This window comes from Tasmannia lanceolata, unplaced genomic scaffold (genome assembly GCF_043159265.1).
Source record: "Tasmannia lanceolata isolate RefF3 unplaced genomic scaffold, GAP_Taslan_0.1 ptg000002l, whole genome shotgun sequence".
Lineage (NCBI taxonomy): Eukaryota > Viridiplantae > Streptophyta > Magnoliopsida > Canellales > Winteraceae > Tasmannia > Tasmannia lanceolata.
In genome coordinates this window covers 29934140-29955384 of record NW_027518679.1, presented here as the reverse complement: position 1 = coordinate 29955384, position 21245 = coordinate 29934140, and the positions used below count along the sequence as shown (strand labels likewise).

General features: G+C 36.6%; 2 protein-coding genes across 2 annotated transcripts; one reads left to right on the top strand and one right to left on the bottom strand.

Moving 5' to 3' along the window:
- The first annotated feature begins 512 nt into the window (after window positions 1-512).
- Window positions 513-11123, top strand: LOC143859908 (Transducin/WD40 repeat-like superfamily protein). The gene is made up of 8 exons (XM_077370421.1): window positions 513-719; window positions 789-996; window positions 2080-2175; window positions 3721-3795; window positions 4325-4435; window positions 6191-6282; window positions 9739-9823; window positions 10654-11123. The coding sequence occupies exons 1-8, from the start codon at window positions 607-609 to the stop codon at window positions 11008-11010; spliced, it is 1137 nt and encodes a 378-aa protein (XP_077226536.1). The 5' UTR covers window positions 513-606; the 3' UTR covers window positions 11011-11123.
- A 2160-nt stretch (window positions 11124-13283) lies between these two features.
- On the bottom strand, window positions 13284-20233 carry LOC143859747 (putative U6 snRNA-associated Sm-like protein LSm4). Its single transcript, XM_077370398.1, has 8 exons — window positions 20103-20233; window positions 19928-19965; window positions 19724-19765; window positions 19376-19474; window positions 19217-19294; window positions 15084-15126; window positions 14002-14172; window positions 13284-13579 (listed from the first exon to the last, which is right to left on the bottom strand). Exons 2-8 carry the CDS (start codon window positions 19928-19930, stop codon window positions 13557-13559), a joined length of 459 nt encoding a protein of 152 aa, XP_077226513.1. The 5' UTR covers window positions 19931-19965; window positions 20103-20233; the 3' UTR covers window positions 13284-13556.
- Window positions 20234-21245: the final 1012 nt, after the last annotated feature.

Genomic DNA, 21245 nt, shown 5'->3' with positions numbered 1-21245 from the left:
AGGATTTTATCAGGCAATAGAGATTATCAATGTCTAAGAATCTCTCTAACAACCTACAAATCAAGCTTAGGTAGACTATTGTTATCAGGATCAATGCAAATGATCAAATTCAGGCCAAACATGTAGATAGAGATATATGTTAAAATATAGACCGTTGATCTTGCATAACATGAGCGAGAGCTCTTTGTGCCATCATCTTCCTTGATTGTTAGAACATTCATCTCATGGGCCCCACCTTTTATAGAGACATGGAAAAGCTATCCTGACCGTTGAATGTGCCTTATGGTTTAAGAGATCAAATTAGCGAGAGTCTATGCCACATGGGCTGATCTCCGTTGCCATGAACGAACCCCATATGGCCATAAGGCCCTGTTCGTTTGAGATTATAAATAATCGATTGTCTAGAATAATCTATTATATAATCGATTAAGATCCTCAGCGATTACTGACTGACAAGGGCAAAATTGTAATTGCACAACCCGCTCTATCTAACTCGTCTCGTTGCGTAAGTTGCTTCCTTTATTCCCCCACCGCGCAAGTTAGCAAAACCCTAAAAAAAAACCCTAACCCTAACCATCGAAGAACAGAAAGTAGAGGAAGAGAAAAATGGAAGAGATGGACACAGAAGAGAGTAAAAACCCCTCTTTCAAACGATTAAGCATAAAAAACACAATCCAAACCAACTTTGGAGACGAATACGTATTCCAAATCGCTTCTAGGTATTAATTTCTAATCATCTGCGTTTTCCCCCTCTTTGATTTTGATTTTGATTTTGATTTGTATGCTAGCGAGGATTTGTCAACACTGGGAGTGTCATTATCATCAAACACAATAAAATTCTATTCTCCAGCAACTGGACAGTATTTAGGAGAGTGTAGAGGGCACTCTGGGACCATAAATCAAATCTCCTTTTCATTTCCATCCTCACCAAATGCAATTCAATCTTGTTCTTCTGATGGAACTATCAGAGTTTGGGATACAAGGTCTTTCAATCAGGTTTATCCTTCTTTCTCATTCTTTTCCCTCTAAAATTATGCTTACTTTTCGTAGTTATTGTAGAATGTTGATTTTCTCTGTTCAGTTGAGCGATACGACTTTTGAATGTCGGTTTCGGTCGGCACGGAAATGGAAACATTTTTAACTATTTAGTTGACTAGCAGCACAAATACTTACTTAGAAACCATCACATAAGGAAGAATCAAGATAACCATCCGTAATGGCTTAATCACATCGAACACCTAGTGACATGTGTTGTCTTACATGTGTGGAACAGTAAAGTCAATAAAGAAGTATAATATTGTGGAAGTATAAGAAATTACAATGACCACTCTCCCCTCTAAGGACCCCAACTCTAATATTTCAATACGATGTCAGGAACTTCATACGATGTAGATCATAACAACTTAATATTTTTTTTGTTGTTCTGGGAATTTCTGTAGACTTCGTTTTGGTGGGGATGGAAATGGAAATATTTCGGTCATTTTGGGGAAATTTAAAACCATACTTGGAAGAATATGATAAATGAACAAAGATGAAAATGAATTCCACCGAAGAGATTGGAAAATGTTCAGTGGGAATTCAATCCTTATAATTAATATCTTTGTATATCTTATTTGAATTGGCTACTTGATTTATGATGTTAGTGTTCCGATTTGTGTTGAGGTACTAAACGGTGGAGAATTGTTGGTGGTTCAATGAATGGCACTAAAGGGTCACCCTTGATCTGTGTACACCTAACAATAGTCATTGAGTTTCTCACAATAAATCCCCAATCTCGAAAAGCCTAAGCTTTCCTCTATTGGCAATAGTGGAATTCGAATTTCTAATAGGCATGCTTCTAGACATATATTTGTACTTTGTGGGTTCAACGTTGCATCCATTTAGAGGCCTCAAACAAATTTTCACTGTCAATGAATATTTTATTGTTCCTGTTTTGACTTGCATACCTGTTGCATTTAATCTTTATGAAGCAGAAATTTAACAATGCCATGGGTTTGGTTCTTTAATGCACTTCATTCTTCATATATCCTCATTTTGCTTTCTAAGCAACTCTTTTTCTAATTTTGAATCTTTTTCTAGGTGTCTTTATTTAGAGCTGGTTCCTCACAAGAAATATTCAGCTTTTCTGTTGGTGGATCAACTGGTAATCTTCTCGCTGCTGGCTGTAATGCTCAGGTATGATATGATATCTCGATCTAGCGTGTATCATTCTTTTGAGGGTCGAAAAAGTAATTTTGTGTTTTTATTCAACAATATGCATCTCTCGTTCTCAAATAATTGTACAAATTGCTTATCTTAATTGTCTCGGGCTCAAAAATCAGTACAACCTTCATAAAGAGTTCTACAAAATTTTACATGTACCTTTGATGGATCCAAGTTATGATTGATAAGATACGCCCGCACATAAGAACCTTCATGTGTTGTACGACTACTGTGATGCATAAATGCATGAAGAATAGATGTTTTTAGGACTCAGTTGCCCTCGCTAAGGCTTCAAGCCCATGAAGCTGCAGCTTGATGGGGATAATTGTCTTTCTTTCAAAGTCTCCTTAGCTGCTCTCTATTCGTCTGTGAAGTAGTTATGGAACCAAAGGGAGGGAAGGGGAGGGAGAGGAACTGTACGCATGAGGGGGTCTTAAAGCTTGTAGGTCATATCGATGGGCACTACATATTGCTTTGACTGTGTTAGATTCAAGAAGTGCAGACTCTTTTTATGCACATGCAGTGTGGTGAGGACTGAGGACAATTGTTTTTCTTAGAACTCTCCAAGTGCTTTGTGACAAGGATGGTTGTCATAAAATTCGAAATCTTTGACCCTAGTCAATGCAGTAGGATGATGACATTTAGCTTGGGACATGTGGCCATCACTTTTCTCCCTCGTCCCATTTATATCTAATGGTTGTAATCCCCATGAGATATATTTACTTTTCTCAAATTATGTCGCCTGTTTCCCACTAGTATACGTTGCATTTGTCAATCACTTTGTTAGAGGCATAACATATTCTCATTGCCCCTCTTTGTTTTTGTTAGTTGAGACATATAAGAATATATGCTGTCATGTACTTCCCTGCTGGCAATAGTTACACTTCACTGGACTGTTCCATTGTTTGAGATGTTAAGTTAAACAACAGGCAACACCTTAAGTGAAACAAAAACCATTCTCACATGTAGGATTTAGATATGACGAAAGAGATTTTTTTTATTTTCCTTTTTTTTTTGAGAGAGAGAGAGAAGAAGAGAAGAAGAGACCGGGGGGGGGGGGGGGAGGATGCGCAGCACTAGATTCAATCCTAAACATCTAGAGTTGCGAGAGAAATGCAGTGGTGGCCGAAAATGTGGCTTTGTGGTACTGCTAGAGTACGTGTTTTCTCTAGTGAGGAAGTTTTTATGTTTTCTTTTCTTTTCTTTTCTTTCTTTTTCTTTTGGAAAACGTGTAGGAAAACTTAGGGAGTGTTCAGCATCCATTCTCATTCTATCTGGTAGAATCGGGCGGAAACGGGTAGATGAGACATCTTACGAGGATTACTTGCATTTATTATCCATTTGTTAGCCAATTTGTCATGTGAACCTTTTTTCTTTTGATGCTTTCTACGTATGTTGTGTAAGCCCTGGAAATTTGTATACTCTTTTCCTGTGACTCTTTTTAAATTTATAGTTTCATTGTGTTTTTTCAAACAATCTCTTATGTACTTTCTAACATATGGGCGCACATTATTGCAGATACTTTTTTGGGATTGGAGGAATGGAAAGCAGGTATCATGCTTAGAGGATTCCCACGTGGATGATGTTACTCAGGTTTGTTTGTTCCAATTCTACTTTATTTACTGCATACAAAGTTAAGATCTGATTCAGCTTGGCGAGCACCTGTCATTTTTCTCTAAAATTTAATTTTTCTGCGACTTAATTACTAAACAAAATGTTGACAAGTCAGAATTTAGTTTTTCTCCTAAAACTCAGAATTTAGACAAGTTGATTTACAGCTTTGACAAGTCAACTCGCCCTTGATTGAGTCTTGAGTTCTTAAACCTTATGTTATTTTTCGTCAAATGCATGCGTGCTTGAATATTCTACTTGCTAAATGCATACACATGGCTTGTCGCCAAATACTATACTGTATAAAATAAGTTTCTTTATCCATGTCTATCTGTGATAATGTACAAAGATTAAATATTCCTTACCATTAAAAAAAAGATTAAATATTCCTTGATAGTGTTCATTATGTTATAAACTGGCATGCTTAGCGCACAAATTTTTTATTTTGTATCCATCGGCATATCTATTTCTTGTTCTGAACTGTTTGTTCTGACTTCCTGGTTTTTACTAGGTCCACTTTGCTCCAGAGCATCAAAACAAGCTAATTTCTGCTTCCGTTGATGGATTGATGTGCATCTTTGATACTGATGGTCACATCAATGATGACAATCATTTAGAATCAGTAAGTATGAGTCTATGGTCTACTTTTTTAATTTAAATGTTGAGCTTTCTCTTAAGGAACGTCTTATTGAATTGCTTGCATGGAGCTGATATGCAACCCCAATTGTTTCGTCTTCTTAAGCGTTTTTAGTTTTTATTGTGATGGATGCATTCCTAGTGCTGAATAGGATTTACATTGTAAGATTCAGTTGGCTTATCCTTTCAACTGTGATATCTTATGTATGCAAGCTAGTAATGGCATTCAATGCTCGTTATATATATATACAAGCTATAGATAGGGCGTGAAGTAAAATGTAATTATTTCTGGGTTGGGTGGCTATAGTCCTTCAAGTTCAAGGAATGCAAAATTGTCACAAGACTCCCAACATGGAAAGATGATAGAAAGAGCAAAAATTATCTTGTTATCAATGAGAATCGTGAAATTATATTTTATGCATATTGCTTCACCATTTCCTTCTTACAAAATATCCCACCCATTAATAAAAAAGAAATGGTGATCCGATGCCTGCAATTCATATTGATCATGTTTTTTGATATTGTAAATTTTAGAAGAAGGGAGGAAGAATATAGATGACAAGAGAGAAAAGAAGAGAGGAGAAGCCATAGAGAGGAACTTCATAGGTTTTCAAATTGAAAAACGCAACTTCTCTACTCTTATATATATTGCGCAAATACATGATTGGCCCCATCCCATTATACGATTCTAACATCCACTCCCGATTCTAACATCCACTCCTCAAGTTGGAGTGTGAATATCACTAATACCTGACTTGGAACAAATATGTGTGCTCTGACTAGAACTAATTGCTTTGGTGAATATATCAGCTAGTTGGACTTGTGATCACACATACGACAGAGATATTTTCTCACGCGTAACTTTTTTCTTAATGAAATGACAATCCACTTCAATGTATTTTGTTCTTTCATTGAACACTGGATTTCTAGTAATATATGAGTCGACTTAACTGTCGCAAAATAATTTGACTGGACGATCAACGATAAAACCAATATCCTAAGTAAAATCTTCAGCCATGTAAATTGTAGGAGAAAAATTAGGAAAAATAGAGATAAGAGAGAAGAAGAGAGGGGAGAGGCTTTGGAGAGGAAGTTCGTTGGGTTTTTAATTGAAAAATTCACGACGACTCCTCGTTTATATATTGCTCAAATACATGATGGGCCCCATCCAATTAAGTCATATAAGTGGCACAAGTGATGGGCCCCAGCTCATTACGTGATTCTAACAGATGTATTTGTGCTGTCTGCTATAGTTGAATACAATACAACCGTATTGTGCAATTTCTACACTTTCTCAGAGACGTGAGTGAGATTTTTTTTTTATTCGGCTCAAAATGTGACCAAGATAAAATTAAGAAGCAAGTAAAAGTGCAAAACACTTCTTCAATATATGCATTGGATGTATCATTACTAGTTTACTTATTTTCTTTTAAAAATTGTAAATTAGCCTTGTCGGGAAAATTGTGACAATTTTATTCTATTTGCACGCAGTCTCTCAATTGTGACAATTTTATTCTATTTGCACGCAGTCTCTCAATTGAAACACTGATGACATTTAAATTTTAAATTGCACTCCACTTTCTCATATTTTTGTGGCTTGTGGTGGACTTTGAAGAATGTGGATATTCTAGTAATTTTATCATTTATTAAATTCTGAAAATTTGAGATATTTATGTCTTTATCTAATCAAGTTTTACCCGTTTAAAAAATTTATTCAAGCTTTATGCTAATCACTATATAGGTGATGAATGTGGGAACTTCGATTGCGAAGGTGGGGTTCTTTGGAGATCTGAACCAAAAGCTATGGTGTTTGACACAGATCGAAACGTTGAGGTCTTTCAAAACATTGAACCCTGTCTCATTTTGTGATTGTAAAAAAAAATCTCATGTTTTGGGCACTGTTTAATTGTGGCTCTAGCTACAGAAATGAACCCTTTGTTTGTTAATTATCCGATGTTGCTTCATTTTATTTTGGGAAATGTTATCAGCACTACTGTATTTTTATGAGGGCACTCCTCACTTTATTAAAAGTACGGTATGGCCCGCACCATAGGATGATCCAAACCGTCCATTAGATGGGCCACAGCCTAAATAGGTTGTGCCTCAAAAATTATTTCCACAGGTTAATTCTAACCCTCCGATCTATAGAGGGTTAGGATCAACCCTCTAACCTTCAGATCGGAGGGTTAGGATCAGCCTATAAAAATGATTTTTGTGGCACAACCTATTTAGGCTGTGGCCCATCTAATGGACGGTTTGGATCATCCTATGGTGCGGGCCATACCGTACTTTTAAGAAACTGAGGAGTGCCCTAGTCAAAATACAGTAGTGCCAATAACATTTCCCTTTATTTTTTAACATGTTTAATGAGTTGCCTTTAAAAAAACATGCTTGGCAAGGTAGATAAAGGATTCCCATTATTTGCAGTTATTCTTTGGGGAACTGAATAATTACTTGTTGTTTAATTATTATTTCTCTTTGGACATCTTAGATCTTTGTACAATGAATGCATATGTTATAAATCCAAATCTTTTTCTGTTTGATATCAAGCTTTGAAATGGGGAACTATGGAACAATACTAAAAAAACATGGCATAACCGTCTTGGTAGAAGTGTTGCAAAGCAAAAAATTGGAAATGGGCGAACTATGGAACAATACTAAAAAATGACATGGAGTGACATTATCATTGTATGTAGTAAGAAGGAAATTGACATTAAACTGCTATTTTGATTTACGTAACTGGGGTGACATTATGCTGTTACTACCTACTGAACTGAACTAACCAGTGGTCATAATTGCTGACTCTTATCACTTTTACACTAACCAGTGGTAATATAAACCCTGATGCATAAAATGGTGTTGTACCAGAAATGTGTAGGGCATAGGAGACAAAGCCAAGAAAACAGGTAGAGATTTAGCTTGAGGCCCATATATGGCATGATAAAAAAATTCCAACCATTGGTTGGACAGAAAGAAACAGTTTTTTTTTTTTTTTTTCTTTTCATTTAAAAAAAAAACACACTGTTTTTACATGGTCGTATTTTATGCAAGTTTAGAACCCTGTTACTTGGGGCTAATTCAGAAGTAGAAAACACTGTTTAAAAAAAATACTTAACTTAATCCTTGACTCACCTGAGTCGACCCAGTTTTGAGTCTTTTGACTCATTGATTTAGGATTGGGAAGAGAAATAGAAGAAAGGGGAGAAAAGAGAAGAAGAGGAGGAAGAATAGAGGAGAAAGTAGGGAAGGAGGAAGAATAATAAATCTATAGAGGGGAGAGATTCTTAATCAATTCAATTCATCAAAGACTAATAATCCCTAATACATGAGGCCTATTTATAGGCAATTGAAATAAAATTCCATGGAAAATAAATAAATTCCCTAATTCTAAATAACATGAAAAATAAAAGCCCTAAAAGCTAAAAACATGGAAATACAAATCCTAGAAACTAATTACCATGGAAATAAATCCCTAAAAGTCCTAATGGGCAAATATACCTCTTATTGGGCCTACAATCCGCAGCACTCATCCTTCTGTTGTTGCTACAGTGAAGGCTGATCACAAAGAATAACAAGTTCTGCTACATGTTCTCAATAAGGTTTGAGGTAGATATTGCTTTGATTCAACATCGTCAAGGTGTGTCATATTGCTTTGATTCAACACCGTCATCCATGCCCCAGGTTTATAATATTTAGTTGGCTGCTAATGTGACGGTGCATGTGCTATACTAACCCTTGGGAAATGTTGCTTATTGGCCCTTTCCTTACTTTTCCAAACCAAATAAAATCGAATTACTAGTCTTTGCAGAACTCAACACATTGTTCACCTTCCATCATCGAAACTCCGGAAGACTGGAGCCCTCTACTATGTTTTCAGATCAGTCCTAAAAATATGGATCTTCTTTGCTGGTGCATTGCCACAGATGTTTCTAGTACCATTAGGACTCTTAAAGGAGTATTGACCTATTATGTGACCTTTTCATGTAGCATTGGGTAGACCTCTTACTAAAGCTGTTCCAGTTCTTCTGTATCTTTTGTTTCATTTCTTTTGGAAGAATCACAATCACTTGTTTATTATTGTGGATCGACTACCATTAATCCAACGTGTGATCTCATTCAATGTTTGTTCCTGAAATATTCCCCTTGAAAGTTCCAAGGGAATGATATTAATGGAACATGTAGGAATAGTAGTAAGACCTATTTGTCTTTTTGTTGCCTTCCATATATGCAAAAGACATAAGAATATACCAGCAACATAGTCTACTATCTGTCACGTACTTCTATATCCCATCTGGACCTTCTTGTATCTAAACTGCGAAACAATCAGGAGACGGACTATTACATACATTTTGAAATAACTGGACCTTCTTGTATCTAAACTGTAAAAAGAATATAAATTTTTCAACTTGTTGAAATAACTGGATTTTTGGTTATTTAGCCTTGGAAGGCTAGGGGTTTATAACTTATAAGTTATAATTGACCCAATTCATCATTTTAACATCTCTATTTAAATTTCGAACATGAAACAATTGGGAGAGGCTATTACATACATTCTTGGCAGACCAAATTGAAATATTGTTGGATGTAGTTGAAATGACTGAATTTTGGGTTATGCAGCCTGGTAGAGGTTATGAACTAATAATTGAACCAATTCATCATTTTAACATCTCTAATTCAAACCCAAACATGAAACTTTGGTTTCATTCAGCTCCTTATGGAAGGTAGATTCCCAGATCTATGGCAAACCCAAGCATGAAACTTTGGTTTCATTCAGTGGAAATCTTGTAAAATCATGATAGTATATGGAAATATATGCAAATGATCGACATTTACGAGCAAAAATCCACCCATAATAGTTTAACAACATCGAACTCCTAGAGACAGACATTATTGCACATGTCTAATAATCCAATATATACACATTTCGTTTGCAATTCATATAAATATTTATACACAATACATGCAGCACGGCGTTATTGTGCATGTCTAATAATTCAGTATATACCACATTTCACATTAATTCATATAAGTATTTACATATAATACACATGCCTTTGTGTAAACCAAAATATCGAACAATTTATCGTACAGTTGACCACATATTTCATGGCATTTCCTTGTGCACTTACTGTTCTTTCGGTCATCATTAACACCTAAGTTGAAAAGATTAAGACAGCTGGTTTATCATTAGTAAAGTTGCTTTGTTTGAACTGCGCCAGCTTTTATCTATTTTTCTTGTTTATTTGCTGATTTCTAGTTGCCTGGACTAATTATCTCCTTACCTCACAGTGTTTGGGACTGGAATGATGCAAGAAAAGACGCCGATTTCCATGATGCCCGGTCATTAGCTTCCGACAGCTGGAACCTGGATCATGTATGTTAGATCTTTGCCTGGAAACTCTTAATATTGTTGACCTTATTTTTATTGGTATATTATACTGTTGACTTGAAGCAACACTTGAGTCAATCTGCAAGTATTTTAAAGACCAGTAGCTCAATTTGTCTCTTACAACCATCTAGACTGCGTTACATTTCCCACTGACTTCCACATAGAGGAATAATACAACAATAAAATTAAGTTTTAAAGCCAAAAGATCCAAAACAATAGATCTTGAAGAAAACACTAATCATCTCTCTGACCGTAGTTAATATTAGCCCTCTTATCAGTGCAATTTTATAGAAAGACTTATACCAGTGCAGTTTTCTCGTCTGTTCTGTGGGGCCCTAGTTCCAGGCTTTGTAGCCGACACGAGTTCCAGCGCTTCATAACAACTCTCTCATCACCTATAAGAGTAAAGCACCCATCTCATTCTTTTGCTTTTACTGTCACTATTAACAATTTGACTGTTCTTCACTGTTCCCACAAAAAGATCAGTTTTTTCTTATTTCCCAGTTCTTGAAGAGCCAAGTAAAGTTATTACGTGTCTCAAAACACTCATTTCCAAATAGAACCTTCTAGAGTCCATATAATTGAATGACATATTACCAAGGCTCTAAGTCGAGGTCTGACAAGTTCTTAGGGTTTTGAGGAGTACTTTTGAAGCATTTTCTCCTACTACTGTCCAATGTTTGAGAACTAGTGTTTGGTCAAGAACTTGTGCAGTGATTGATCTGATAAGTTCTTGAACATTGCCTCTTATCATATATATGGCATAACATTTCTCGTCTCCTACAACTTGTTTCCCTCTGTTTTCTGTTTTGCAGGTTGATTATTTTGTAGATTGCCACTACTCGGCCGCTGATGATAGGATGTGGGTGATTGGTGGCACAAATGCAGGCACTTTGGGATACTTCCCTGTAAATTATAATGGATTAGGGTCTCCTGAAGCTATTCTTGAGGGTGGTCATGCTGGGGTTGTAAGGACTGTATTGCCTGCTTCAAGCACACATGTTTTGCCCACCCGGAGTCGAGGTATTTTCGGATGGACAGGTGGTGAGGATGGTCGCTTATGTTGCTGGTTATCAGATGAATCTTCTGAAGTGAGCCGTTCATGGATTTCTAGTTCGTTGGTTATGAAATCTCCGAAGACTCACAAGAGAAACAGACATCATCCTTACTGAAGGTTTTGCTTTAATTCGATAATGGCCCCATGTTTGAGAAATTGCCTTTTGGGTTTTAAGTATTTTGTACTATTATGTTCTTCACTGGTAATTTTATTTGTGAATAGATCATGGGAAGAGGAACCACAAAATCCCCAACTATAGGAAGCTTGAGAATTGCATGAAAGACTGCTACAACACACAAGACTGACACACACACACACACACACACATATGGTAATTAGCATTGGGAAGGTAGACTCAAAGGGGTAAAAAAATGGTTCTTCATATACTGAATGGAGGGAAATGACAATTTTAAAATGCTTTTTTGCCATTCCAATCAATCTATTAATAAGTACATGGCACACTTACGAGATTAGGACTGTTCATCCAGTGGTTGGGGACCAGGCTAGAGCTAACACTGATTGGAGGGTGAAAACAATTGTTATTTGAAGCTTCTTAATCAGATGGGAAGCTCATTTCGATAGCTAAATTCTTTCTGTGAAATATCATATTTTAAAAAAGGAATTTCTTCATTTAAAGTCTCATCTTAAGCTTAGAAAAGAGTATTCTAATTAGTCGCAAATTATTCTTTACTACCAACATTAGCCTTTTTCACTAACCTGCCCTAACCTTTTTTTTAATATACTTATTTGCTCCCAATGAGGTTTATCCTATGGATGTTTCCTTTTTAATTTCTTTAGACTGTTTGGCAACCATGAAATGTTTGAGTTTGTATGGTAAGAGATGGGTAACAAGGGTGGGACAAGGAGAAACCTGAGGGTATGAAAGAGGTCAGAAAGTGGCTAAAATTTTGGAAAGAAGAAATCCCATTTTGAGGGGGGTTATTTGGTTTTTCTTGTTTTTCAGCCTTTTCTTCTCCTGTCCTCACTCAAGTCTCTCTCTACCACTCCCTCCTCACCATGGGTAAGCTAATATTCATGGAATAGAAATTCACGATTGCCAAACGGGGCGTGTTTTTTTTTTTGTTCTTGCATTTTCTTTTTTAGGCCTATTGATTCTTGTTTTCGTTTTCCTACTCACTTCCCACTCTGGAAACCATGATCAATACCAAAAGACAGGAACATATTATGAAAAGCCATTCAAAAATTTGACCAATGGTTCAGATCCAACGGCTAACCTCTTCGAGTGGTTAGAAGATGGTTTCATTTTTGGCATCTTTGGGTCACCTGCAGATCTTGTACATTAATTAGTCTTAAAGATGAATACTTCCTCTAAAATCTTGTTCTAACAACTCAGGCCCTGCTTAACCTCTAATGACTAAATTTTTTCACCACAAAACACCCCAATTTCTTAGTAAATTGAAAACATGTAAATGGTGATATTTGAAGGGCTCTGAGAACCCATTCACAAGTGTGTCCTCGTGACATTTTCCAGTTCTTTATATGAAACATGCCATATCAGGTTTTGATGTACCTTTAGTTATGTGAAAGAAGAGGAAAAATCAATTTTTTTGAGAATAAACTTGTATAACATGATCATTCTGAAAGTGGGAACTTTGTCAAAAAGAAGGGGGAAACTTTTTATGCTAGGAAACTCTTTTTCTTGGGCTCCGTTTCTTTCGACGTAAACGGAGCCTTAAGGAAACATTTTAGCAGCCAAGAAAATCATGAATTTCCTTGGAAACGAAGGGCCCATTTGGATGCCGAGAAGATTTGATTTGGATTTCTCACATTTGCAGCCCTTTTTGCGTTGTGATTTGGATCAGGATCAAATCTAGGATGTCCAAATCAAGCGAAAAAAATCAGATTTCCAAATATGCTGTGGAAATAAGTAAATGAAAATCCACAGATCTGACAGTATCCTTCACCCTCTTTGCTCCTCAACCTCTCCCCTCGAGTAGAAAGTACCCCCTTCCCTCTCTGTCTCCTTCAACATGAGCTGGCAGATCTATTCATTTTGTATCCAAAACTCAATTCCAAATCCAAATACAAAGTCTGAGGTATCCAAACGAGCCCGAAAAGACTTTCCAGCTTATGATCCCTTTCCAGTGTTTGGATGCCCACGGAGGAAAGGAAAAGGTTTTCAAGCTAACACAATTTTCCAGTGTTTGGTTGCCCACGGAAAAGAGGATGAGAAACCTTCTCAGACTGAATAAGTAGCACACACTAATGTAGTTTCCCTTTGGTTACCATGTTTCAGAGAGAGTTAAAAACTACAAATACATGGGTAGATCAAAACATGGGAGTGTCGAAATACCCATTTCCCATCCTGAAAATAAAGAGGCCAACCTGTGAACAGTTGCCGGAAAAAAGCATACAACCTGGAGGCACTTGGTTTAACTACTTGATATATATTAGGATCAATCATATATAATAATGTTTAAAAGGAAACATGAAAAAACCAAAACTACCTTTTCCTTTCTTTAACACACCTACCGGTCCTCTCAGAAGCAAAAGCTTCCTTCCCTAAACCACTTCAAACCTTCCTGCAATATGAAATCCCAAAGCCAACCAAAATCATAGAAAATCTTACACCCCTCCGTGATGATTTAGGTATCAAGATCATTTGCCTTCAAAAAACAGCTCTCCACCCTCAAACCGGTATCAGCCACGCCCACGTCCTCCACCTGTAAAAAAATCCCAAGGAAAAGCAACAAAAGAAGAAGCAGAGATTAGATGTCTTCATATAAGTAGAAATACAGAGACCGAACCTCTCCCTCAACTAATTAATGAGTAATGCAAGCATATGCTTAAAATTTATTGTCAACGACTTCCAAAGACACGTTTAACATTCTGATGGTCCTAAACAGCACACTTACAATGGCTTTGTTTCTTTCAACATAAGAGTGTAAAACAAATTCGGCGTCCATTTTTAAGTTGGAAAAATGGGCGTAAAATTTGTTTCAGGACTCTTTTACGTCGAAAGAAACAGAGACTAAAAGAAGTTACCTCAGTTATATGATGAGTGATTGGCTCAGTTGCAACTGAACAAACTCTCTCAAGAGCAGCCTACACTTTTGAAATGCAAGGAGAGAGTATAAATTCATACCTCTGCCGCTGCCGCTGCCTTTACCTCCGGGTCCGCCTCTGCCACGGCCCCCACCCATGCCTTTACTACCATCATCTTGGCCACGCCCAACACCTTTAACAGGCCTGCCGCTACCACCCTCCTCTCTACCTCCTCTTCCCCTTCCACGGCCTACACCAGGTGGCTTCCTATCTGGACAGTGCAAATGACCAAAGGGATGGAATCAGGATTTGAATTTCATTTGTCTATTCTTCTTAGTCTTCTTAGTAAGCTATCTTAAAAATTGATTTCAAATGACACTGGCCCAAAAAAGGACTTACAGAACCATTAAGAAAAGGATTTACAGAAAAAGAAGTCAGCAGATGACTAACAAATTATCATATGGAATTTTGATGCTAAGATACAGTTGAGCAGTTCATGTCATTGTTTTGGATTTAAGAGTTCCTCATCTTAGCATCGCAAGGTCCAAGCCTTCCCAACTGAATTTTGCATGTTACATTTTAACCAAAAAAAAAAGTCTATGTTTTGCTTTTTTGGATATAGTAGGCATATTAAAGTCATATTTTATAAAATCAATCTAATAAGCAATAATTTATATAGTAATAACCTCAAATATTTATTATTTTTGAAACTCCATGGTTAAGTATCTCTAATGGTCTATAATATCACTTCCCTATAATAAACTACTCTGACTGCCAATATTAAAATAATGTGTATGCACAGCACGCATTAGGAGTCTGCTATGTCCTATCTAGCCTGTTATGTGCATACACATTATTTTTAGTATACATGCACACAGACCTACATGAGATTTGAGAACAAAGGCTACACAAGAAATATATTGTTTGTGCACCAGATATGATAGAAATTTTTTTGATAAACAGAAAAATACAGAGAAATAACAATTGATATCTCTAATAACTAATAAAATCTCTTTCTCCGACATATATTAGTTAGCACAAGGCCTACTGTACTGCACCTTGAAATGCACCGAGGTTGATTTCATCAGGAGCAATGGCAGTTCAAATTGAACTAATTAAGACCATAAAATGACCAACATTCACAAGTCTTTTGAACTTAAAATAAATATTTGCGTAGTGTACCTGAACGGCTTTTGTTGGTTTCTTCCTGAACTTTGTCGATCACCTGGAAACCAGACACAATATCACCAGTCAGTCAAATATATTAGCCAGAAAACCAAATCATAATCAACAAATGTGGGGATACAACATTAGCAAGATTGCAGGAGTTCACAAAATTCTTGTAAATGGTGAGAGAAAATTTTTGGGCCTAGGAAAATCACCAAGCATTTCTACAAGATTCAAGGATGCTTGAACCCATGTAAGAGCTAAAAAGCTTGGTGCAATTGATTCTGTTAAGAGAATAATGAAAGATCTTAAAGCAAAAGAGCATTGAACAAGACGATATATTTCTTCACATATCAACAGCATAGCAGCAATGCTATTTGCTTCCTTGAGCATCACAGAACAGCTGAACAGCTTCTTCAGAGTTCAGACCACCTATAGCATGATGCCATAAGCTAAAATGCAACAATTAATAGCACCCAGGACCATGGCACCACTCCTTTGAGCATTGCATATTAAATGAAGTTCGTGTTCAGAGTAAAAAACAAAAGGCTTAATTGGAGAAATAATCAAACATAAAATCTTTTCCTACTGTTGACTTGAATCAATCTTAATTGAAGCCACCACTATAAGCATACATTCAAAAATTTATTTGACTCCACAAACATAAATATAACTGCAAAGGAATGCTTAAGTGGGGTGCAACCTCATTGTAATATAATGAAGTGGTCGCACTACAGAATAGTGGGTCCCACCTTCGGTAGATATATTTTTAATAATATATAACTACAACAGACAATCTAAAACACATGCAAAGACAGCAGTGCGGTAAAACACAGACGAACAGAAGAACAAAAAAGAGATGAGGTAAAGCAAATACTTTCTCATTATTGTTGTGAACTTGTTTTGGCACACATGCTAGGGTGCAATTTGGGCTGGGTTGGGTCGGGTCGGGTTGAGATTTTGCAAAAAAATAAAATGGAATCAACCTGAACCAGCCTGATTTTATGGTAAACTCAACCAAAATTCCCAAAAAAATCGACCTGAGTTGCACCTGACATGTATAACATGCCATTACTAAGAAATGAAGTAACATTTTATACCAAAAGACCAGGTGGATCTCAACACCTTAACCTAAAGGACAGAGTACCAACTTTTGAGCTTAAGACAGATCAAACTTGTAGTGTGGATTATTAGTGTATCGAGCCCAAGAAATTGAGACAAAATGTCCACATCTCATCTCAAAGTCCCACTAGGTGTTCATCAGTGGCCATCGCCAGATGCATCTACCAAAAACATTAAAATTGGTCAACAAGAGAATGCTGGAGGTCACGATATGATCTTGCTTTTGTTGTTGCTGTTGCTGTCATGTTGCTCTTTTTGTTTATAACTACATGTGATTGGGATAATAATGCATCATCTAAATACAGACTCATTTCAAAACCTAAACCAAGAGGCATCATCTCAGTCAATGGTTAAAATTTCTATTAACTTTTGTGAGAAGTGATTCCACTTATAAACTATAAGCAAGCCCATGGGAGAAACCAAAGAAGCAATTTAGATGCCTTTTAAGTGTTCAGTAAATGTAATTCCAAATATAGGAAAAATTGATTTCAAGGTTCAAATGCAAAGTGTTGTAAGAGAGGTCATCCGGGCATAACCAAAAAACCATTATCAAAGTTTGATCAGGAAGTGTGAAAGCTACCAGGAAACATATACTCCTTTCTTGGGTTGACAAAAACATTCAGAACCGTCTGACACTGTTACACAGTCAAAATGGGGAAAAGGTCAAAAGGAAAAACAACCAAAAGGATGCTACAAAACTCATGAGTCCCAATACATAGATTTGCAAAACACGGTGTACTTATAACTGACTCCATGTATATTCAAGAAAAAAATGTCTAATCAGCAGGCAACCAATCTCGATGTTGTCATCAGAGAGATATAAGCTTCAGTAAAGGGCTTCTCATCACAAGCTTGATCTCAGCGAAGAATACCAAGGTGATTCTGCCAAAAGCACTTGTACAAATGCAGCTTATAAGGAACGTCTCAAGGAGCAATCATAAGTCTAATTTGGCTAACCATGCATCATTACAGTATAAAATGGACTCAAATTGCTGATGATGGCAAGTGTGCTCTTAAATCTTAATGACTTCACAGTACGAAGACATGAAAGATAGAGCATTGCCAATGGCAGATTAAGCAAGCAGTAAACATACGCACTCCAGAATTTTGTATTTCCAACTTGTCTTCTCTTTTGATAGATGACATAGTGAACTCCAACGTGTAATATCAACAGTCTAGGTTAGCATTCATATCTCAACATTTATTAGGAATATGACCCACAATAATTTTTATTTTATTTTACATCTGGCACTGTGTTAGCCTAGAATATGAGAACTTAAAGACTACTAAGCACGATGTTGAGTTCATAGACATTATCTACACCAACCTACATGAAGTAGCTAAAGGATCAAGAACAACATCAATTGAAAAATACTATAAACATAACATTGATAAGCAAATTTATTAAAAACAAACTAAAATATGTAAAAAAATTCTCCGAGTAAGGAAGTGAAGCACGATGCACCACAAAAAAGTACTATGGATTCCAATATTCTATACCAAACTTCAAGCACACATGCTTGTATACACTGACATAATAACATATAATATGTATATGAGCAAAGAGTACAATACAATCCCACTATCATTATTTAAAGTGGGTAAGCTGTTTCGACTTCAGGAAGCATTGTAGATATTCAAGCCTTTATCAATGTCGCACATAATAATTATTCAATCAACTATGCCACTGATCCAAGGCATAACATATGACGTGCGCGCTAAGAAATGGTCCACTGCCATGCATTTAATGACATGACATGCAGCAGAAAAAAAAAATTCTCCAAAAATAAAGTGGCAACAACATCACACGGGCATGCTGTGGAAAATTCAATTCCTAGAATAATACAAAGTTAATTTCCAAAATTTATATCAATATCCATAGACCTGGCAAACGGGTAACCCGCGCGGGTACGGGTACGACCCGTGCGGGTACGGACCCAACGGGTACGGGTAAAAAATACCCGCGATTCTGCGGGTAGCCATTTCATGTACCCAGACCCCACCCGGGCGGGTACGGGTCAACCCGCAAATATATATGGTAATAATTCTCTGATTTGACCGTATCTGTTTTTCCGGTAATTGTCATAACTTTTTATATTTTATTAGTATTTTTTTTGTAATTTTATAATCTTATAACCCTTTCTAGGTAATTTTTCATTTAAAACTTTATAAACTTTAGCTATTTTACTTTTTCTGTGTAATCATTACTTTTTTTTGTTCGCTAGCAACATTTGCCATTGCGCAACTTTGCACCCAGATGGCCACATGCCGAGAAGTTGCCATCGGAGAAGTTTGGTAGCAAATTATTATAAAATAAAAAACAGAATGAAATGTTATCAACACTCTGTTTTCTTATGAGCGCACTCTCACTTTATTAAAAGTATGGTATGGCCAACACCATAAGATGATCCAAACCGTCCATTAGATGGGCCATAGCCTAAATAGGTTATGCTACAAAAATCATTTCCATAGGATGATCTTAACCCTCCAATCTGAATGTTAGAGGGTTGATCCTAACCCTCTATAGATCGGAGGGTTAGAATCAACCAATGGAAATAATTTTGGGGCATAACCTATTTAGGCTATGGCCCATCTAATGGACGGTTTGGATAATCCTATGGTGCTGGCCATACCGTACTTTTTATAAAGTGAGGAGTTCCCTCGTAAAAAACACTAAAACAGTAGTGCTGATAACATTCTCAACAAAAATAAAAAAAATATGGTAAAAATGCGGGTGACCGCGGGTTGACCCGACCCGACCCGTGTTTTTGCGGGTTGGGTCACCCGCGGGTTAGATTTTGACGGGTCACTAAACTTAGACCCGTGCTAGCAAATTTGCGGGTGGGTCGGGTCGACCCGCGGGCACAGGTCGCCTTTTGCCAGGTCTAAATATCCAGTATCATAGTGTACAAATGGCTTGTAGAAGATCAAAATACACGGAGAATTTTAAGTCATATCATTAACAAGAAAAATGAAAGCAAAAACATAAGAAAATCAAAGAGTTTTTTGGAGATTCTCAAGCATACCTCATCGGGGACTCGGAGATATTTGATTGTATTCCCACGGATGTAACATTCGGGCATTCGCCAAAATCTATCTCCATCCTAAAGAAAAATTTCCACTCAGCAAATATGGCGAAGAAGAGAATAAACAGTAAAGTTTCATAAGACAAGTAAAGAAATTACTTTCGAAGTACAAATGACTTCACGAAGGTGAATGTTCATCCAAGTATCACAATTCACCAAATGCCCATTATAAGTCTCCCCATTCTTCAGCTCCACCAACTGCAAGCAGCCATCAAAATCTAGAAATGAAATTCTATAAACAAAAATTCTAGAAAAGTGAAAACCCACATGTAGATTTGAAGTGGGAAGAAGAAGAACTATTCCAGTCCTCAAGTAGCCTCACCCAGTCAAAGGAAAAAAAGAAAAAAAAAAGAACAACTAATGCTAAAGCCATAAATAGAAAGTGAAAAGGAAAAGAAAACTAACAAGGAAAAAAAAAATCTCAACAGAGATGAGCAAAGCTCTTACCATAGGATGCCCTTGTGCTGTCTTTAGTAGAGAAAGAGGAAGCTGAAAAATATCACAAAGGAATCCCATCAGATCATATCAAAACAAATCCAAAAAGACTCAAAAAGCACATTCATTGAGATAAGATCAACTGAAAAGTAAAAAAATACAAAAACAATACCAAAACAAAGCCTAAATAACAGATCAAAACCCCCAAAAACATACCATTTTCGCAATACCGAAGACGAATTCAGCAAGAAAACCTGCAAAAATCACAAATCAAGTAATTACTGTATTATTACTCGAATAAAACCTAGGGTTTGAAAAATAACACCGAAAAAAACCCTAATTCTAGTTCTAACCAGCAAGAGATTTGAGAAAGAAATTAGAAAAATCTTACCCTTTTCGATGTCGTTAGAGGAGGAAAAAAATTAGGTTTTGAAAAAACTGGAGTCGGTGGAAAATGTTTTGAAGTTGGAAGAGGGTTTTGTTTTTTCGTGTTTTGGAGCGTAGGAAGAGATCTTTTCTGCTTTATTTAAGGGAAGTAATAGATTCGGCCCCCTTTTCTTCCTTGAGACAGCCCCTTTTTTTTATAGTAAAAGTGGGTGGACTGAGGAAGACAAAAGGGCGGTGGCTTGTGGGACCTTCTAAAATTGTGGCTCTTTCCAAATCTCTACCGTTGGATTGGAAACAGTTGCATATCGGACACAAGTGTTGTATGCGTGGAAATATCATAAACATTGGTTTCATCAGAGGACTTTTGCTTATTGAATGTGAATTATTGATCACTTTGGGGGTGGGAGCATAGAAACCGCGAAAAGCTAATTAAAAATGTGTAAAACAAAGTGAGTAAGATCCAGTGAAGTAGTGAACAACTAATCAATCATAGGGTTATATAGTAAGGCCATGTTCGTTTTAGCTTCTGACCCAAATCGATTATTGGACTCTCAGGCCCTGTTTTTAGATTGTGACCATGGTTTTAAATTTCAGTTTCGGTACCGGTTTTGGACCTGCCAGAATCGAAATTTCGGTCGAAATCCAGTACACCAATTAAAAATAATATTATATTGAAGTATGAAATTTCGACCGAAATTTTGTTAAAATTCACCAAAATTCCGTTAAATTTCTGTTGAAATTCTGTACAACAGCACAAGTGGTCGAAATTTTGGCAAAATAAAATTATCGTTTCTGGTATGTGCAGTTTCCGAAGCCCAAAATTTCGGATTTCGGTCGAAATTTAAAAACATGATTGTGACAACCGATTGTGGGCCCAAATCAATTATTGGACTCCAAATTACGTTTAGGCCCTGTTTGTTTTAGATTGTGACAACCGAAATAAAGTAGCGATTGCGAGCCCCAACCAGATTATCTGAGTCCAATAATCGTTTGGGCCCACAATTGGTTGCAATAATAATAAAAAAAAGAAAGAATAGGGCCTAAGAGTTCACAGCAAGACAATCTCGTCTTGATGAATGAAAATGGTCATGACTAGTGACTCTACAGAGTGTGTTTGGATTGCTGAATCAGGTGGTGGAATCAGCAT

What these genes read in the sequence shown, in the direction of transcription:
- LOC143859908 (XM_077370421.1), top strand. Translation starts at nt 607, where the DNA reads ATGGAAGAGATGGACACAGAAGAGAGTAAAAACCCCTCTTTCAAACGA. An exon ending in ATGACAATCATTTAGAATCA is followed by an intron (nt 4,436 to 6,190) that starts GTAAGTATGAGT and finishes ATCACTATATAG; the next exon opens with GTGATGAATGTGGGAACTTC. An exon ending in ACACAGATCGAAACGTTGAG is followed by an intron (nt 6,283 to 9,738) that starts GTCTTTCAAAAC and finishes CTTACCTCACAG; the next exon opens with TGTTTGGGACTGGAATGATG.
- LOC143859747 (XM_077370398.1), bottom strand. An exon ending in CAGCACAAGGGCATCCTATG is followed by an intron (nt 19,475 to 19,723) that starts GTAAGAGCTTTG and finishes GGCTGCTTGCAG; the next exon opens with TTGGTGGAGCTGAAGAATGG. An exon ending in AACCAACAAAAGCCGTTCAG is followed by an intron (nt 14,173 to 15,083) that starts GTACACTACGCA and finishes TGCACTGTCCAG; the next exon opens with ATAGGAAGCCACCTGGTGTA.